The following is a 21,430-nucleotide window of genomic DNA, read 5'->3' as shown; positions in this document are numbered from 1 at the left end:
TCCTTCCCTGAAAGGAAGGGGAAGGAAACGGAGCTAAAGAATGAGAGAAAGAAATGATGCCCCAAGCAAGGCCCACATACATTAATTCTGATCCACGTTCAGAAAATAGCACTAATAATCTCATTTAACAAATTATTTTCTCATTAATATAAAGGCAATCATATATTAATAAATGCAAGGGACGGCTAAAACATGAAATACGCCCAGATAATTTATCATTATTTCTACATAGTTATGTGTTCCCTCTTTAATAATAACCATTCAGCTCTCTGTTGTGGCAGAGATACCCTATTGATTTTTATAGGTTTTTCTTTAGCTTTAAGAGCTATCTTCTACGAGTTGCTTGTTTTGTTTATTAAATAAGCCGCCCATCATATTTAGCAGCCAGAAAGGCCAACAACAGACATGCTTTTCTGACAAATTCACACTGAACCATTACATACGCGCAACAAAAGAAGAACTGGAAGTTTCTGCTTAAAGCAAGCAGACCACAAAGCTTTAATTTGAGTGAATTTTATTTCTCAGAATAAGAAGGTTTCGCAATGAAACCTGCGTACCTGCCGCCTGGAAACCCTCCTGGTGCCTCTCTCGTTGAAGCCCCCCGTGCGCAAACGGAGCTAAAGAAAAAGATGGACTAAACAAAAGTCGCCGTGCTGCCCGTTTCTCAGCCTGGACATCTTTGTTTAAGCTTTGACTTGGCTTAAATGAACGAATTAATATTGACAAAAACATCAACTAAGCTAATGAGTTGTTAGTTAAGGCAATAAACATGTCACATTAGAGTCAGCGCAGTAAAGAGGTAATTAGCCCTGGAAAAGCTCTGCTGATCGGAGCTGCCGAGCTCCCTCGCGCTGAACCCTGGAGCCCCTCACCCGGGGCGGCAGCGGCGGGGCTGCACCCGCGCCTCCTCCCCGGACCCCGGCCCTGGAGCCCGGGTCGGGCATCCGTGCAGGAGAACGGGTCCAAAAGCCCCTAACGCAATCCCGGCCAGCACAGGGATGCAACGGGAAAGACTCTTCCGAAACACATCATCATTCCTTTACGTACTTCCACGTTTGCTTTCAGAAGGGCTGATATATTAAAATATATTTTGAAATTGCTAAATCAGATTTTTTTTCTCTTTTGCTGGAAATCTAAACAACATCATGTTATTAAAAAAAAATTCTGACCTAGGTAAGTTTTAATGTCAGGTAAGTAAATAAGTTTTAACGATTTACATGCACATTCTGCTGTAAAAAGTCATTAAGAAACAAACCCCCCAAAGCTCTTTTCATTAAAAATTAGGGTGTGACTTGTCAGACAAGAGCACTTCAAGCAGCAGCTTAGCAGAAACGCAGCTCAGGAAGTGACATTCCCGTATATATTTGTATTAAAATATCACTGTTTCAGATGTTTTATTCTGCATTGCTACACATAGGCCACAAATACAAGGAAATATAGGAGCTGGTGGGTTAAAAGGCTACGAGAAATGCTGTCACTGGGGAGAGGAGACCTCCCTGCTAGCATAAGGGAGCGACTGCATTCATCAGGGTTTGCAAACCAAGACTCAATTTTCCTCAGCAAATATAGATAGAAAGATCGCATTTTGGCCGCGTGCTCTGGAGTGCTCCCACCAGCTCGGGGGGACACAGCAAGCCTGTGGCTTCGCCGGCACCTGCTTCTCACGCGTCTGCGTGAACAGTAAAATAAAGGGTTTTGACGCTATGCCATTTTTATTAATGCAAACGCAACCTGAATACATATTCAGTTATATTCAATGCATATACCCCCTTGGATTTCCAACATGTCTTTTCTTGCTGAATCTCAAGAGCTTTGAACATATTACAGCGGTCAGCATTGTTATCCCCGTTTTGCAGATAGATTTAAAAAAATTAAATAATTTGCTCGGGAAAATCAATAGCACAGGCATGAACAAGACACCGATACTCTGATTCCCGTTCTCATAATTTGCCACGAGATCAAGCTCCAACTAAATAAAAATGATAGACACCAAGAATATGGCTGAACTTGCTTTGCATCTTTTTCCAATTTTATAGAGGAAAACAGAAGTGAAGGATCAAGCTCCAACTAATTTTTCAGTCTTCCCTCTCTCCCCGTGTCTGTGGGCATAGTATTTTTCTACAAGAAACCAGATCAAATTGTCACCCCTTCTGGATGATTTTTTTTCCCTGATTTGACGTGCAAATGTGTGAAATGCCAAAAGAAAGACAGAAATATAAATTTGGATAGCTAGGTTAAAAATCCATATCCCGTCATCCCTTCCTATTTCTAGTGCACTGAATTTTTATTATATCTCTTGTCTGATCTTTACGATTGGAGTAAGTCAGAGGACATTTGTTAGGCCGGAATTAAAAAAAATGCCATGCTACATTATTTGATAATGTGAATAATTCAAAATTTTATAAAGATGCAATTATGAAAACAAATTTTTTCATACTCACATGCAATATCACATGTCCTTATTTTTACAGAACTAACTTATTTTCAGCATTTTTTTTGTCTTTAAATACAATTCTCACACTTAAATTTCATTTTTTTCAACTGAATTTTGCTAGGAGACAATTCCCTTTTGCTGCCTGTCTCCAAGCCATTTCTGCACCATTCCTGCAACAGGTGCAAGGGCCCAGCTTCTAGGGTAATTTCAAAATTGATACGAATAAGTAATATTTTTATTTATTTTCAGAAGAATGATCTTACAGTATATTAAGATGCTAAGTAACTGTTGTGCAGGACAATAACGGATCCTGCATTTTATGCAAAGTAAAAGACAATTAAGAATTAAATTTGAATTGCTCATGTATGAAAGGAGAAAGAAACCCCCCAGAAGAGTGGACATGAGCAGGGCACGACTGCTCTGCTCCCCAGCGAGCGACACCTCCGAGCTCCGGCACGCGTCCCCGTCTGCGGCGGGCGGAAACCCGGGTGCTGCTGTCGTGTTTCGCTGCGTCCCTAGCGGAGCGGCTACGCAGGGAGCAGACAGACAGACGGATAATTTAACAAGCCTGAACTGCTGCGCAGCCATTTTGTGCTCGAGATGAGACAAGATACGCACCAGATTTATACCTGCGGGGCACGTTCCCCCAAGCACTGCTTCGCTGCGTCTCCAGTCGGGCGCTTCGTGCAGTTTCACCCGCTGCGCGAGGACTCAGCATTAATTCCCCGTATCCCTGATGGAGTAAATCCTGCCCGCGGAGGCCCAGCCCGCCCCGACCTGCCGCGCTGACGGGCGAGAACCACAGCACATTCACTGCGCGGGAAATCAATAGCCGCTATCCCGCGGGGCCGCAGCGGTGCTGGGGGGGGGAAGCGATCGGCAGCCTCGCGTCGCACCGGCCGGCCGCAGCTGCGATATTTTCACCTTTTTGCTCTTTGGAGGGCTGAAGTACAGCCCCTTCCAGCATACGTACTCGAGCATCAGTACCGTTCTGGAAAACAACTGGAGAAGCAGGGAAAAGTAACCCTTGCTTGTTTTGTCAGTATAGCTAAATTGGTAGTTGAGGTAACTGAGTTCATTTTCTGAAAAAAGAGCAAAACTTCGCATTACCAAAAATGTACTTTTAAAACAGTATTTATGAACTGCGATAGGTCCTTTTCTTTATTGACTTCCAAAAGATAAATACTTCTAAATGTAAAAACATCAGAAGATTGGTAATTTGAGAGGGATGAAGATTATTATGAAAAATACCCCCCTAGCACCCTATCAGGCCCAGTCGGCCTCCATGTTCTGCACCGGTGGCTTTCGGCCATTGGGCAGCGTGTGAGAGGAGCAACATTCACCTTGGAATTTATAACAGCCTCTCGGGATATTGCAAATTAAAGGTTTTCTTTCTTTTTTTTAACCGCACATTTTTAACTTTATCAGACAGTTAGGATTTCATTTTTTAGCATTAAAAGAACAACAAGTTTTTTTTGCATCGCTTGTTTATCTGATTGGAAAGGAAGCGTCCTCGTTCACTTTGAGGATTTAAAAAACAACAGAAATATTATTTAATGTTAAGGGAAACATTTACACCACGTTAATTATCTCTGTAAATCCTAAGGATTAAAGAGAGGTTTAACAGGTCAGAACAACCCATTTTAGATGCAGTAAATTCACAGCACTACTTTTAAACAGAATTATAGATTGTGTTTTACATTACGTGAATGGACAGCAAAGGGTTTTTGACAGCGGGGCCAGGTGAGCACTGCCTTTAAGTTATATGAAAATCATGCCAGATTTTACATAAATCCTTAGGAAGAGAGAGAAAAAGAAAAGAAGGAGAATGTTTATAACGGCTGCTTTCCCAGGCTTTTCTGCCCGACTACGGCCCAGTTGCACTGCCCTAACAACGCCATTTTTCTTCCTCTCCAAATCTGCAGTGGGGGAATCAAACGTGAAAGCAAGATCAATTCTGCTCCAAGACAGTAAATGAGTTTTAGATCAGACTTGTTTCAATTTATGGAGAAGACCCAACTATGGCGGTTTAAAAGCATTCTTCCTCTAACTATGAAGTTATATTACAGTGCTACAGAAACAGTAAGCCATCGTTATTTTAATCCCAAATTTGTTTACAATCTACCAGGGTGCAGAAAATCAATAGAACTCAGGTCATAACCGTGCAAACTTCACATTTGCATTCCTGTTAATTGTATAATTATTACATAAATATATCTATTATTTACTTCAAATTATGCAAATTTTTCTAAATGATGCTATTTCTGTAAAAATGATCATTTTATAGGCAGCAGCTGTTCTTTGCACAGTGCTGACTAAACAATGTGTTACTCTTAGAAATCTTTCCTGTTAAACATAATTACAAATAATCTTTTTAAAGCCGTTTGGATAACTTTTGACCTACGTAACGGTGGAAGACACTTGCACAATCCCAGTGAAATAAGTAAAGCCAGTGCAAAGACTAGTACGAGCAGGGGATCAGAATTTAACGCTCTCCATCACACCGGGGTCTGATGTATAAACACGCCGGTGTTTATCCCCAAAGACACGTAATTTATTCCTGGCTGCCGGAAAGCCGCGTGGCCGGTGTGAACTCTCAGGGCAGCACAACCATCTGATACCTTTTTACTGCTGTTCTCCACACAAGTTTCAACCATGTGTGGACCATCGTCTCCGAGAGGAGCCCCAGGATGGTACTCAAGTTGTACACGTTGAGTTGATTACGTGCTCCTGTACTTTCGTGAAGTTAACATGGATATAAACACTTATAAAATACAAAATTAAAGAAATTAGAAATTAACAAAGGACCTGTAGGTTTCAGCAACAGTTTTTACTGTAAGCAATAAGTGCTGCCACTTGCACAACACGGCAACTCAGCTGCCTATATGGAAAGAGCACGTAAGAAGAAAAGTTGGAATCTGACACTGAAAACAATTTATCTAAAGACAGAATGCCTCAAGAAGTTCCAGAGGTTTCTCACTAAGGCAAATCCTACCTTCTTCCCAAGCAACCCTAAAGCTCCCAGCACAGAAAAGGAAAAAATACCTTAAGAGAAACACTAAAAGAGCTCAGAGAAACTTCAAATACTTCACAACAGTTACAATACAAAGTACTAATCAACCTATATACTATAAATTTAACCCCCTGCTGATTCTCTCTAAAACAATATTACGATGATTATTTTTGTATATCATCTCCTGTGTTTCTCCCTCCTAAAATGAACAATCCTAATTAGCTAATTTCCCAAGTGTTTTCCTGGGCTTGAGGTTATTCATATCATATATTTCTGCAAGACACTGTGGAACACTGAATTCTCTCCTGCCACCCTAATGAAGGAATAATGTTAATGTGTGATGAATTAAAGTAGTTTCCGAGTTTCTTTTCATCACCCTCATGATGAAAGCAAGCGATTGCTGATTTACTGACATGCATATTAAGCAGCAGTTCCTAAAAAACCCCATATTTTGAGTGTTCTTTTTAAACATCCAAACTATTGATTGACAATGTTTGGACACTATTTCCTTACATACAGACACTGAACAGCAAAAAGCATATGCGACTCTTTGGTTTTCCCATCTGGCATATGAAAATAGATATTCTAAATTAGTAACACTGCATGTAAATAATGCAATACAATCCTCAAATATACGGTTGTTTGCTAAGCCCTCTGTAACATTCAAATACGACCTCTAAATGTAACCATAATTTAAGAGTAGGTATCACTCATACAAAACACAGCAAAATAAAACTAAAATTGGTCTCTTTTGTTGGAAAAAAATCTTTCTCTTTACTAAGGACAGCCCAGTTAAGACACATATGTGACCAATACGGTGCAATGATCTAGACTTTGCACATGGTTTGTTATACTAAAAATTGTTATTGCTTGTTGTGCCATCAGTGGCACTCAGTGCTTTTCATCAGCTTCACAACTGGCTGGTTATTTGCGCGAAATGGAAATTGTAATCAGACTCCAATAGCGAGGGCCTTTCGCTGGCCGCATCAGGAAGGAAAGAATGAATCGCAGGTAATGTGCTAGACTGCAATACTCTGTGGCCAGAAAACATGCGTTGCAATTATGAACCACAGCTGCAAAATATAACACAAGTATCTAGCATAGCAAACCGTTAAGCCTCCCTGTTTTCAGTTCCCTTGTACACACATCCCTGGAGCTGAAGCTATACTTTCCCTCAGATACGCACAGTGAATCCTGTTTCTCTTATCATAAGCTTCTTACGAATAAACAAGAAGCAAAAAGCAGTATAAAGCAAAAAATGAGTATATATTTTTTTGAATTTCCCACCCAAATGCAAAAACTGATATCACAGAAATTGCTCTTAAAAATCCAGCTACTCTTTTCAATACATCCTGATAAAGACGATTCCTCTGGCAGCCAATGAGGATAAGAGAAGGCAGGTGATGGAGCACATACTCTCCGTAATTGTGGTGTGGTGTCACCCTAAAGCAATCGACCCTGACAAATCTGCTAACCTCAGCACCGCGAAGCACCTCGCACTGGACTACGATCTTTACATACATGCCACTTCTAAGGATACCATACATACTTGCAAACACGTGGAAACAAGCACATGCAGATTGACCGCGGTACATCCCGCTTGCCTGAAGTTAGGTTTCCTCGGGCAGGTTTTCTCCCTCCTGAAACTACAACTGCTTCCTATACATAAACCCTCAGGATGTAAAAACACGAGGCCTTAAGCTTGAAGGTCTCAGCAATTCCCAAGAACCTAAATCAGGAATTACACTCCCCACAGGTGCTGAAGGTTTCCATCAATTTTACACCTTCAGCTTCCTGCATGTCTCACCCTGGCCCTAAAAGGGGCTGTAAAGAGCAATGGGAAGTGTCCCGTGCTTGGGACGGGGCCTGAGCCCAAAGGATGCCGCCCTCGGGTCCCCTCCACGCTACGGCATGCCCAGTCGGCCAGGAACACTTTGTGAATAACCGTTAGGAGCTCGAGGATGGTGCTGATGTGAGAAACCACTGCAAAAGAGGAAGGGATTCTCGTGACATTGAAAGGGAATTCTTGTTCCTTGTATAAAAAGAAAGAAATCCGCTTTACCTGCTTCTCAGCACAAAACACCATCAGTTCAGGCTGCCAAAAGACATCCAGGGTCTTTGTTCTCCTTACCTTCCTCTCGGACATCAGCACAGTCTCTTTATCCACCCAAAGAGTAACTTTCACAAAAACGAAAAGAAAATTAAACTCCTTGAGACCTTTATCTGTCTAGAAAACTTTGGTGGCATTCATACTGTTTTTGAAGGTTTTTAGGGATGGTGCTCTCACACTGACAGCTAAATCACATAAATTTTATTTTCTTAGCAAGTGACTATTTTCCTTATTTTCCTTATGGATTCTCTCCTATGATACTCTTTTTCTAATACCTGAACTACCTTCCCAGTGCTTCTACTGTTCTGTTCCCTATCTGCAAAATATGTAGCTTATAGACTGCTAAAAACTGTAACTGACTGACACTGATTTGTTACTAAGCTCTTACATTATTAGGCTCCTTTATATTCAAAACACAGAGACGAGATTTTTAGTTTACTGTGTACCAACTCATTACAATAACCAAAATATTAAATTTGCAAAAAAGAAGGTTCTGACACATCATTCAAATCATTTCAGTCCGCTACAGGATTTGGGAGAAAAAGGCAAATTGAGTTTTCAGATTCAGTTTTCCCACTAAAGCCAACAAGTAAATAGAGATTCAAATTAGGGCATAATATCAAGGCAAAGATTGATGGTTTTCTGCCATATAGATTGACTATTTTTTCAAGTTATTATCTCTAAGGCTTAGATACAGTTTTGTTTATTTATTTTTTTTAAATAAACCACAATTCCCCTCTCAGGACAAAATTCGGCTTGACACTGATCTCGCCACAACAGCTCGGGGTGGGGTGGGATGAGGAAGGACACTGTAGGTATACTTGTACACTGAATTTCAGAGCATCCCAAGAACCAGAGCAATAACACAAACCATGGGATTCATACAAATATGCAAATCTTTCTGCCTGATATAAAAATAAAGCCAATAAAATGACATGCACCGTTAGCAATCTCTTAATAATAAAATCTGTAATTTGCTTTAATCACATTGTTGTTGCTAGTGGTTTTTTTTAAATGAAGTTCCTGAGCCATTGTGTTTAATCTGCCCCCAAAGGCTGCTGTTCAGGTGCTCAGCTGATTCACTGCACGTGTAAGCGGTGATCCCGAGTGCTCTCCTCTGCATTAATTGCTGCTGCTGGTTCAAAGCATCAGCTGTGCCACAGGTGCACACCGCCAGTGGAAACGACCCTCTCCTCGCCAGCACCATTTCTGACCGTCTGGAGTGGCGATTAAAAGATTTTCACAACACAGAAGAACTAATGGTTCAAAAGACATTACAAAAGGTTTCAGCGAGTTGATACAGCAAATAATCCTGCGTTCACCGAGTCTCAGGTTCAGACTGCGTTGCCTTTTATTTGCAGGTGAAGAGCACTTGATACACTGTGCAAAAATCTATAATGCCAGAAACCTCCATTTAACAAAGCACGGGAAATATCTGACTCCATACTCTACATAATCTTGTGCCTACTTACTCTTTCTGTGCATAAATACACGTAAAAATGGATTGCTGAACCACAGCCAAAGTGTACCTTGAAAAGTAAACCTCTCTCTAACATACACAAACACCACCCCAGTAGCAATAAATTTAATCTTTTAGAAGTATCGTGAAAATAAATATATTGTTTATAAAAGGCATTCACAGGCTGCAATGATGAGACTTCGAAGATGTTAATGAGTGGTCAACTTGGAATTATCAGGCAGTAAATAATGCAAAAGAGCAAAAATCCCAAATTGAGGATAATAAAATGTGGGATAATTCATTCAGTGACCACAATCCATTCTGCACTCCATATGATAACAGTCCCGTATAAGAATTAAAGACTTGACTCAGTGCATACCTACAAGCAAGCTGAATTCAAGCAGCACATTCAAACTTAACTATAGTTTCTTCCTTAACAGCAGAACTTGCAGTCTTGACTGAAACTTATTTTTTATTGCAGTTTTGTATGCATCAACACTCAAACACAGGTAACTCCCTAGTAAACCCTAGTCAAACCCTTAAGAGGAATTGAACCAATACCTAAAATCGGCATTATCAGAATTGGAGTTTAGGCGAGACCTCTGTCACTGCAGACAGTGGAGTGACTTATGGGAGGCTGTCACACCTCGTGCAGCCAAGCCAGGCTACGGGATCTATGGTGGGTTTCAAAGGCAGCGCTAAGATCCAAGGAGCAGTGCCTTAGGTAATTAAATGTGGAAACTGTGGGACGCAGACATCTTTGTTCCTGTCTTCCTCAAATCTGAATTCTTCTGCCCAGCTCCATCTAGCAGTCGGTCTCATTCACACCATCTACCCCACCAGGATCCTCACCAAACCTGCTAGCCCTCTCCCACCTTCTCCCCCAGCCATTCCTGTCCCATCTGCTTCTCGCCTCCTCCTTCTTCCTCCCTCCTTCCCCTTGTCTGCATCTCCTCCCCACTAGCTGGTTTCCACCACTCCTCTCCTCTTCCCTTTTTGCCCAGAGGTCCAGCTGAGCAGCTCTTCCCACAGCCATGGGGCTTTCCTGGAGGAACGCAGGTGCCACCAGCACAGGAAAGCCCTCCTCCTCCTCCTCCTCCTCCTCCTCCTCACAGCTGATGCAGTGTTGTGACTGATGAAAAGAGCTCAGAAGAAAAACTGTAGGAAAGACCCTTAGCGTCCCCTCCACCTCAGAGCAGGTGTGCCCAGTTCAGACAAAGCTTTAGAGAAGCAGCAGCCAAACAGGTCAGTCCTTAAACAACGTATAAATCTGCCAGGAGCTAAACCACAGGAACACAGAAAGATACACATATCCTTATTCCCCATGAACTTTAAATCCCTGCACCAAAATATGGAATAATAAAACTTCCATGGCCATTATTATACAATTTATTTTTTTCAAGCTAACATTAAAACAGAATCTTTTCCTGTACTCTTCCTGCAAATGACCAAATCTTTTCAGAAGACATTTTCCAAAGAAATTCAGTCTGTTAAGCATAACTAACATCAACTTTTAGGTTCAACACTTTTACCTGACAGCTTTAGACAACTGAAAAGAGGATCTTACAAACAGAAATATTAGACAATTTTAAGACTAAGTGGTAGTACCACTCATTACTGTCTGGAGAAAAGAGAAAAACAGAGAATGCAATAGCTAAGACTGAATCCCATGTTTGCTTCCTGATGGAATTAGAAATGTCACTAGGATAGCAGGAGATCAGTTCTATAACATCTCTCTCTTTTTTTAGTGTTCGGTTCGGCTATGCCTATCTAGGATACCATCAGCATATTTGCCTTTAACATTTACTCTAAAGCAGTGTTTTCAATTGCTTAAAAATTTGCCAAAGTATAAGGAATCTGGTATTTTAGGTTGTAATTTTGGATCCTTTCAGAAATAACAGTTTTGCTATCTCTGTAAGATCAATATAAAAATACGCATTACTCGCATTGATAAGCAAAAACCCACTCAGTTTGAGGAGGGACTGGAAACCAACAGCTGCGCTATCAGAAAGCTCCAGTAACTCACATTTTGGAAAGGGAAATGGAGAGTGGGACGGGAGATGAGGCTGTAACACCAGGGACATATCTTGGGTTACCCACATAAAATACGCACAAAGGAAGATGTTGAACGCCACTGAAAGTTGAATGTGCTGGAGATTCATTGGAAAAAAAATGTAAAGCTGAAAAGATCGCGTTCAATAATGAGGCAGCAAATACGTGACGAGCACAGAGAACGTAACTGGCCTCTTTCTCGGGGCTACAGACAACCCGGGGCTCTCCGCAGTGGGCATCCGCGGCTGCTTCAGCCCGGTCCCGGGCACCGAATGCTTGTCTGCACTCCGAGCGTTTCTCCTCCTCCTCTCCACCTGCACAAGTGCAGCACGGACACTTGAGGGGCATGAGGTTAGCATGGAGGAGGACGGGCTGGAGGGGATAAAGCTAGAAAAGATTAAGCATTGGGGTACGCACTGCTGGATCCTTGGTTAGGACAGAACACTTCTCCGGAACCTGCAATAGGATGCCAAAGTCCTAATGTTCAAATCTAACAGCAGATCTTTCCGAAATTCGTATCAGTAAACTTATGAACATGGAAAAATGTGTCTGTACAGGATTTCTAACATACTCCTTGTACAGGAAAGAATTGCTCTGGGACTGAAATTCTCATACAGCAAAAGAAAGTTATTCTATGATTTGGGGTATGAACGAATTAATTACTTTAAAATTCTGTAATACATCTCTAAAGGATTTTATATTCAGAATGAAAATTAACTCCAATCATTCTTGTATCTATTTCTCCGTGGGAAACAAACATCCACTCAGCCTAGGTGAATGCTGTGAAAACAATCATATGTGTTTGCAAAAAAACACCTCAAAAACAGAAAGCCTGTTGCAAAAATGCTTATTCATTTCAAAGCTCCTCTTGAAGAGTTTTAGATATAAGGGAAGTACAGAACCACATCTTCGGGGTGAATAAAATGTTTTAATTGAACTGCTTCTCATTGGGTTGATACAGTTCTGCACTTGGCATCAACACAAACTGGAGGAGCTAACTCAGGAAAAACCTTCAAACAAGGAGAGCAAAGAGCTGGAATAGATTTCCTAGGAAGATTATGGAGTCCCCATCATTTGAGAGTTTAAGATTAGCGCAAAAACTGGGGCAGCGAAATGAGCTAGATGATCTTGTGAGACCCCTTCTAGCCTAGCTGCTACAGCTTTATGAATTTTGCCAAATTTGACAGATTTCCTGGAAGAGGACAGAAAAGGCACACCTCTGACACAACAGCTATTTCCCTAATGTCAAATCCCTGCTTCAAACACTGATGTGCTGAATTTCCAATGTTATTAAAATTGTATTTGCTTTGAAAAATAAATCTTATTTTCTTCATCCTAAGCTAATGATGTAATGGTTTTGGCTGAATGTTCCCAGAGACTTAGAGAAACAGCGTAAAGGTTTCTGTTCAAAGGTGCAGAAAGTTTACAAATGTGGCCCCGTACTGGAAAAGTCATTGTAATGGCAGCAGGATGACCCCCCATAACTATGCAGGCAGATAGATTCCTATTTCTGTCCAGAATTTTCACTTGCTTCCCCTCCTGGCCTGCAGTGAAAAGGCAGAAGGTCAGCTGCTATGAAATTGGGAAATGATAATTAAAAAATGAAAAATGGTTTGGCAAGAGTTAGGAACCTCGTGGCTGGCTAGCTCTCCCAGACCAACCCCCCCAGAACCGGAGCGGCTGCCGCACAGCAGACAACACGGACCCCAGACCTCGCTCCGGAAGGGAGCACGCGCACGCGGCCTGCGAAAACTATGCAAGTAACTCGATGCCTCGCACATGTCGTCGCATATGACACTGACTGAGTTAAAGGGCAAAACGCTTATCATTAATAACTATATTGCTGGCAGATGCTTTGAAAAATATACTGCATTAACAATGGAATCAAGTATTTTCATATTCAGGACAGAACGGTCATTCAGATTTATCAGCCCATTAACTTTATAAACACAGCATTAGCTGCAGTTTAAGTGTGGTGTGGTGCATCTGTAATGAGAAATTCTTTGGGTGGCATTTTATAATTAAATATCTCATGAACTATTTGTAAGGTCAACAGAGATTAATGCGAGATGTCAGGCAAGGTCACAGTGCGAATTTCTGGAGAATTTCATCTTCTCCAAAAGACATTATCACAATTATTTTCTTAATACAGTAAATCATAATGTGTACAACTTATATAGCTAAAAACCAGCATTATAATGTTAATGGCATAAATAAATAAATAATTTTGGTAACTTATTTCGAATTAGGAAATATTGTGGGCTTTCACTACATGCCATTTTTCTCATTACTTTGTGTAACTTGCAGCATATAATTTCAGTGCATGATAATAAAATACCTAGATTAAAAAGGCATCATATCTGAATAAGTCACAGTAAAGCGGATGAAAGAATCATCAGAAACGCTGTTTCTGGAAATGCTGCCACACAGATGGGCAAAGGAAACCTGCCACAGCAGCTCTCCAACCTAGGCACACCTTAGCAGCTTGCCCAGGGAACTGAAGCTGTATGTCGTGGATGGTTAAAAGGCAGGCAGGCCTCTTCTGGTTTGAAGATAGCCATATGGCACCAGGCTTCCATCAGTATTTATGGCATGCTATAGCACCGAGAAATAAAAAGAAATACAACCTGAAATGGAGGAGAACCAATAATTTCTTTATCTAAGCTTCTGTTGCTTCGTAGCATCATTTATGTCCTAGAGCCAGCTTTCAGAAAATGGACTACACCTTATCAACTGCTCAGCTAAGGGCCAAAAAATATTTTCTGTCATTGAAAGACAGAGCAATAACCCATATGTATTTTAGAATGGTGCCTGTAAGTCATAATAAGACATAAAGACAAAACTTAAGTCCTAGTGCATACTAATAACATTACTCTTGCACATTCAAAGAATTGTTCAATTTCTGATGAACTATTCAGTTTTCAAAGTAATTCCTACTGCAGTATTACACATGTGGAGTAAAGATTAGAATGGACTTCTAAGAAGTATGATCATACACAGAAAAAACATCCTCAAAACAGCGTTTTCTGGTAAGCAATTATTTCCTTTTCCAGCAAGTCTTTCTATTCCTTTGGGAAGGGCCTTGCTATTGCACAACCTGTGCATAGGTGATCTAAGGAGTCATGATTACACCAGGGCTAGAGAAGAGACCTCCAGAAGCAAACATCAGTCTCCGGCATTATGCTGATACCCTTCCGTTTCATGACTATCCAAAAAGCCCACCCCTGCCGTAGAGGTTTAGATGCTTACGGTGGAAGTGCCACAGAAGGAAGCTGTTCGTAACGCCATAGCTCTGGCAGAACGAGCGCCTGTCACAGCTACTGACACGTTGCTGCATAGACATGGCCAAGTTCACAAGTGAATTAATCCAAGTGGAAGATGTGTTCATCCTGCAGACATTTCCAAAGACTATCTCAATCTTCCCCACCTCAAAAAGCATTGCTTAAAAATGCTTCAGGCCTAGCCAAACACAAATCCAAAGACATTTAATACTTCTTAAATCCTTAAGAGGAGTTCTGTCAGAATGGCATGCTAGAAAAAAAGTGGAGTTCAGTTATTTTGTTTACTGTCAGTGTACCTACGGATAGCTTCACATGCGTTTGGCTGACAGGATGCAGAATCCTCTTTCTGACAAAAATGAATCATTACCCAATCCAACTCACCTGCCCTACCTCTCCTTTCTTAAATTAAAGACAAGCACTATCACGCTCACCACACATGCGCAGCTCCATGCTGCCCTGCCCTGCGCTCGTTAGTGTTCCCTGCCTCCAGCCTCCACTCCCTCAAATCACCTCCCACTAATGAAATTTCTGTCTTCCTCTTTCAGGCTTGCCAAGTTTCTTAAAATACACAAACATACCCAAAACTGAAGAAATGAACATTGTTATGATGATCAAATTTTCCAGCTCAACTTCCTCTACTTCAGCAAAACATCTGAGAAAACACTAACCACTCACCTCTAAGAAAATGTAACACTGTACTTTGGCTTCTGCGTAGATCACACCAGAAAGACGGCAATACTGACCTTAACGAACACTCTTATTGCAAGGGTCACAGGTAAAATATGGTGATGAAGATCCTTCTTCATCCCTTGACAAACACAGATGAGAGTATTGCTAATACCATCATCAACCACAAATATAACCCAGCATCTCCTGTTTGCTTTTCTCCAACTAATCTTTATTTCTTGAGGGTTGCAATGGCCCTCTCTTTTGAAGAATTCCCGTAGGAGTGATCCATTCACGTCACTTCCAGCCTGGTTTACTTCAGTTCCCTTGCACGGGAAGACAGCGAACAGGCTATCACTAGCAAACGATAAAGCACCTGCCTTCTGCAATCCAGACTGGCATGGGCAAAACTGCTCTGCTCTTCCTCTGGCCCTTGGTCCATTTCAAATATTACTTTATGGTCTTTGATCAAATTTTCAATGTTTTAGTGTGTCAAGCTTCTTCCACATTGAAGACTGAAATTCAACCTGTCAGTCAGCCAGACAGCTGTGCAGTGTTTCTAAGATTATGATTAATAAGAGCTCTAGGTTGGAGCTTATAACTCTGCTAAGCCTCAAAATAACAAAAATAACATGCAGATAGATAAACAAAGACACTGCTCCTAACAGCAAGTGACACCACCAACTAGCTCAAATCAGATCCCTGCATCACCAGCACAGCTTCCCAGCGGCACACAGGGCACCCTACGCTGTTCAGAGTCTAACAGAGCAGTCAGTATCCTCTTATTTTAGGAAAATCTAAAGACAATTAAAGCCTGCTTTGACCCTGTGCCCAAATATCACTCTGAAAAGAAGTCTCACACCATAACGGAAAAACAGGGAAGAATCCGTTTTGCCCAACCCAAGTAAAACACTCTGCTGTGCCAGCTCATGCCGAGATACGGGAAAGTCTGTTCTCTGCTGTTCTCTCTCCTTTGGGCAACAGATGTTGTCTGAAGAGAGAAATAGCTTAGTAACTTCAATTGAGCAACTATGCAGAACGCACTAGAAAAAAATAGAAGAAAATAGTCACCTCCCGATGCCATGACCAGTAAAAAAGAAATAAAACACATAACTATTCAAAGGAGAGTTCCCTATGTTTGCAAAAAAATCGTTAAAGGAGAGAAGGAAGCAGGGAACTGCAAGACTTTAAAATTTCACTTCTGCAAAGGGCTGACAGAGTAATCTTATTTCCTAAAGCACAAGAACGGATCTACAAATGAGGTATATGAAGATGTCATTTGCGGAAAAAAAAAGAAAAAAGGACAGATTTTTCGCCAGGTTTCTCAGAAATACAACCTGCTTCCCGAAGTGCTGCACAGCTAACCCTTGCCTTCCCCACTGCACGTTTTTCAGATCTGTGTACCTTGCCAAGCTACGTGCTCTTTGAACTGGCCTTTCCTTTGCCTTTCGGAAATCGGTGTGGTGCCTTTCCCACTTTGTGGAATATGGTGGTTACACCTATACCAGTGGCTGAAGCAGTGCCGCGTAACGCCCGTGAGCTCCTGAGCGCGATGCTCCAAGCTTTGTTACAAGGCTTGCTAGCACAGGGCTGCTCTGCGCCGACTAACACTCGCCCGCGCAATTCCTGGGCATCGTTCGGGGCTGGTATGGGCAGCTCACACATCACCACCACGTTTTGGAGCCTCAGTGAATTTAACAGTGTAGATGCAAACCATCCCATGCCAGCAGGCCTCGACTGAAGGGAATGGTCTAAAGCATGTTTAATGTATTAGTACAGTAATAAAACTATGTTCATTTATTATTATTCATATGGTATTATATTATCACATAACTGAAAGGGCAGCACTTTTCCTGCATTTCATTACAACAAAGATAAAAAAAGCTATCATTATGAAACTGATTATTCGCACATTTCATTGGAAAAACAAACTGGAGGATAAAAAGGACTAGAAAAGAAGTTAGAATGAGTTTTGTACCTTTTCTGAACAGAACTCTGTAACCTGATATTCCAGTGAATATTCTCACTTACAGTAACAATATTCTCTGGAATAAAAACAAGCAGAAACATAAGAAATGAAAACAATACAAAATATGTCCTCAGTCATGCTATGATAGATGAGACCTTCAAGATTTCTTTTGCCAAATACACAGAACACTGTACTATGCGACAATTAAGTGCATGTCCAAAACGATTTTTAGGTTGCTGCACTGTAACAGTGCAGTTTGGAGATGATAACCGACAGCCTGTTACAACCAGGATCCCACATGGAAGGACAGTTTCTTTGCTTGGCTGCAGCCTGAAGCGTAACCCCTAGAACAGCTGAAGTACTGGCAAGCTTAGCAATAGCATTCTCACCTCCTCTTACCTTTACTACCCGCCCTCCTCTTGTAATAGGTCTGAGCCGAGACAGTATATTGGTTTTCAATTATTTGTTTTTTCACTTTTCCTCAAAAGCATTTGGGCATCTGGTAGAGACTGAACTAGTACAGGATGAGAAATCCATTGCTATAAAATTATCTAATAACTATCTATTGTTAATCATTTTTAAAGATAGTTGACATTTTTTCAAGCAATATTGGCAATGAGTCTGTAGGGCTTCAGAGTCATTTTACAGAGGTGACAAAGGGAACTTTCACCAGACTCCACGTAAAAGAAACAAGTATCAGCCTGCTCAGGAACATGTCCAATACAGCTGTAGGAACACAGTGCACTGTGGCTGCCTTTGCTCCTATTAGATTTACAAAATTAACATCAACTAGTCAATTTAAGGCATAAATATGCAACCATCTTAACATAAGATCACAATTACTGTCCATACTAAAAATAATTACATCTTTACTAATTCTGGATATGTTACCTGAATGTAAAGTTCTATTACACAGTACATCATATACCCCACCATTTTTCCATTATATTTGTCTCTGTTTTTCACATTAGGCATCTTGCATGTTTTTTTTGCATAGCCACGTATGCTTTTGTGCAGCCTACTGACCAATATTGCCAAAAGTATGCCGGGTGAACATACTTGCTCGTGCTTCAGTCACAGAAGAATACCTCCATTAAGAACAAGAGCTCTCATATGATGAAGATTAATCAATGGAAGAGGCAGGACTAAGGTTAAGGTGTTCTCCCTCTTTCTACTAACCCAAAGAGTGTTTTCAGGAGGAAAAAAAAAAGAATAGTTACATAAAATGCTTGTATCTAAGACTACATTTAAGTGTAACAGGAAGGAGAATAAATGATGTTAGTATTTCAGCAAGAAGTGCTTGACCGTGACAGTAAATATTTTAATGGTTGTCTTCCAGAGGCAGGTACCTCCCTCTCAACAGCACCACTGCAAATCTCACTATCTAGTCCCAGACTCAGTTCTGCTCAGCTATCTGAATCAGTGCTAATTTCTTGGCAGCTTCTTATCGCGGTGTTGCTTATCTGTATGTTCAAAATTTTTTCTCTTGATTTTGTTCTCTGAAAGGAAATTATTAATGAACAGGTTCGTACTGAAACATAAGTAAAAGATAAAGCTATAACATAATTAAAACGAAACAAGAGAAAACGGTAGCCAGGATACTTACACGTATGCCTTGCCAAGGAATAATTTGATCCACCACTAGTTAAACCAAATCCCTCGGGAATTTGACTAGAACTGCGTGGCCGAGTCAGGAGTTTTGGAGGCTCAATTTCAGCTCCAAATTCTGCTCCGATCACTCCAAGCAAGACAATGGCGGTAGCTTGCTTCCTTCTCTCCTCATACGACGTAGATATTTTTTTCATTTGTGGGAGACCGGACAGACAACCTAAAATGAAAAGAAAGAAATATGAAGAGCAGGGTTGTTCATTAATACTCCAAACAAAATTGTCCTTTCCTGAGAAGAGAGAAGCAGCGGATTCCGTTTAACCTGGAGCATGTCTTAAGCACCGTTCCCTGCCAGGGATTTTCACCAGGATTTTCAGTCGCTTCATCTGATTCCACTCCACTTCTCCACACCTACGATGCGTGACCCAAGTCAAAATACCACCCACTGTAACATCTGCCGTTAGTGACACCCACCCATCAAAAACCATCAAGATGTTCCAGGAAAATAAACCATCAGAAAACTGTTCCAACTTTGTACGGTTTTACTTCTTCATTTGGAAGAAAATCCATGGAATTCTGTATTTAATCAACTTTTTCTGAAAGGTGATTTATGGTTCGCTTCTTGCTTATTTTAAATCTGAGTAACAAGTTAAGCCAAAGTAGTAATCAGTTTTTTTTTTCAAGATGAATATTTTAAATAATATATTTGTATTACATAAAAGCATGCTTTTGTTTTAGTGACTGTCATCATATTCCAATTTTTATTAATTTTAACAGTATATGCCATTAAACTGAATTAGTGTTTTTGTAGGCTATTGTGTTACATACGACATTTTAAAAAACCTCAGTGTATTATGAATGTTAAATAAAACTATTAGTTTTAAATCACTAGTCTAATACAGTCCAGGGATTCTTAATTTCACTAAGCAGATGATGCTTTTTTGGAGTAGAGACAAAAAACTTAGAAGAAATTTACTAGAATGAAAATAGGGTGTTCATTTACTCTGACAACTACCATTCCCTTTTATTTATAACACTAATTCGCAGTGCACTAGCAAATGCACTACCACATATTCGGCCAAAATAACGAAGTCTCAATCCTGCCCGCAGCACGCTGCTGCCCCGGCTTTGTGCGGAGGTCGGACGGCACCACCGGCATTAAAGGAGACTTATCACGGCCGGGATTAACGGCAGGTGAATTCGCAGGCTCCTGCTAGCGATGGGCACACCACGTGATGGAAAATCAAACGCTACCTGCGCAAAAATTAACTGCATTTTAGAATATGTAGTAGAAAACTATCCCGGTGCGGGCAACAGTGCTGTAGCTGCGGCCGCGATGTGCCAGCCAAAAAGGGGGGGAAAAACCCCTAAAAGCTGAACAATGGCAGGAGAGGGAAAAAAGGAAAAAAAATCAATAGCAGCTGCCTTCCCAGGAAGAGGGATGGAAATGGACTGTAACGGACAGAGTGAAATCTGGGCGTTTTAGCTGTTGCGCCGTCCCTCGTGAGCGACGCCGGCGCGTGGGTGCCCGGTCCTCTCCTTCCCTCCGCGCGCCGCCGCCGACCAAGACGAATTGGTGCCAGCTCCTGCTCCGAGACGGCTTCACACCGTTTAATTTGGTTTCTCCCGCTGCTTGGGTCAGCATGGCTCCGGTTATGGATTCCCGCCCCGCCGCGGGCCGGAGGGGAGGCGGCGGAGCAGCTGCGGGAGCCGGCCTGCAGCAGCCGATCGATGGGCCGGGCGCTGACCGCGGCCCCCGCCTCCCCCCGCCACGGGAAGGAGGGACGTTTAGGAGCCTTGGGCTACGTGCCTGGACCAGCAGAACCTCCCCGTCCCCATCTTAGCGGTGAGGAAGGGGCAGGTAAAAGCCCTACCCAACGCGAGCCCTCGGCGTTCCCGCAGAAGACGTCGGCACTCTCTACAGCACGCCCTGCGGCGCTTGGCCCGTAATTAACACGGAAAACGCCAAGAAAATGCACAAATGCGCCCAAGCAGCCCGCCCCCGGGGACAAAACGCCCCCCCGCCCCGCACGCCTCCACACAGGAGAACCAGCATCGAAATGTTTTTCCCTCTGCTTTCCTTGGATTACCGGCAGAAACACACAATTAGTCCTAGCGATTCCCAGCGAATGAACCGAGCGCCGTGCGGAGCGCCCAGACTGAAGGGATGCCTCCAGCCGCGGCAGTCCTCTCCGCAGCTGCATTTGTCTCGGGAAAATCTGGTATTTTCTCACAGCGACGCGCCTCCGCTTAATCATGCTAAGGGGTGACACGGAGATCCATTTTCCTGACAGGACGGTTGATCACCCTATCACGGGGAGAAAATTAATAACCCCAAATAGCCCTGTGTGGAAAGCAGGAGCCGCGCTGGCGAAAGGACAAAAACCTTCTATGTTTTCACTTGTAAAAATACCAAACTTCCTGTGCTGCACGACAACACAGAAACCTGTCACTTCCCGGGATTCAATTAGCTGGGTCTTCTTCCTTTTTTTGAGAAAACCAGCGTATTACAATCTTTCCAAATACAAGATTTGCTGAAAATTGAACATAAACGATGGCGTGGAGGAAACCGCTTTGGCGGTTTCACAAAGTGACTAAGCATATTTATAAACCGCTTAAAATAGGGGTAAAATATTTCAGAAGTCCAGATTGTTTAAAAGGCTGTCAGGTATTGATTGCTTCATTTAAAAAGCAGGCAGAGAGTGCAGCCACGAGGTCAGGATAAATTTAACAGTTTGAAGCACTTTACTAAATAACACTAAAGATCATGTTAATTGGCTTTGCACAGTTCTTGGGTAAAATTAATTTTATCCCAGCTTACAATAAAAGGATTAAAAG

At 41.8% G+C, this 21,430-nt stretch overlaps 1 protein-coding gene across 2 annotated transcripts in view; it reads right to left on the bottom strand.

Moving 5' to 3' along the window:
* The window catches only part of LOC112985188 (WD repeat-containing protein 7), a 164,231-nt gene that overhangs the window by 59,929 nt on the left and 82,872 nt on the right, over nt 1-21,430 (bottom strand). For both annotated transcript variants that reach the window (XM_064500699.1, XM_064500700.1), the window contains one exon: nt 18,591-18,812. In XM_064500699.1, the coding sequence (XP_064356769.1) occupies nt 18,591-18,812 (222 nt within the window). The remainder of the gene's footprint in view (nt 1-18,590; nt 18,813-21,430) is intronic.

Source organism: Dromaius novaehollandiae, chromosome W (genome assembly GCF_036370855.1).
Source record: "Dromaius novaehollandiae isolate bDroNov1 chromosome W, bDroNov1.hap1, whole genome shotgun sequence".
Classification (NCBI taxonomy): Eukaryota; Metazoa; Chordata; class Aves; order Casuariiformes; family Dromaiidae; genus Dromaius; species Dromaius novaehollandiae.
The sequence above is the reverse complement of the archived record's forward strand: the minus strand, read 5'-3'. Positions and strand labels throughout refer to the sequence as shown.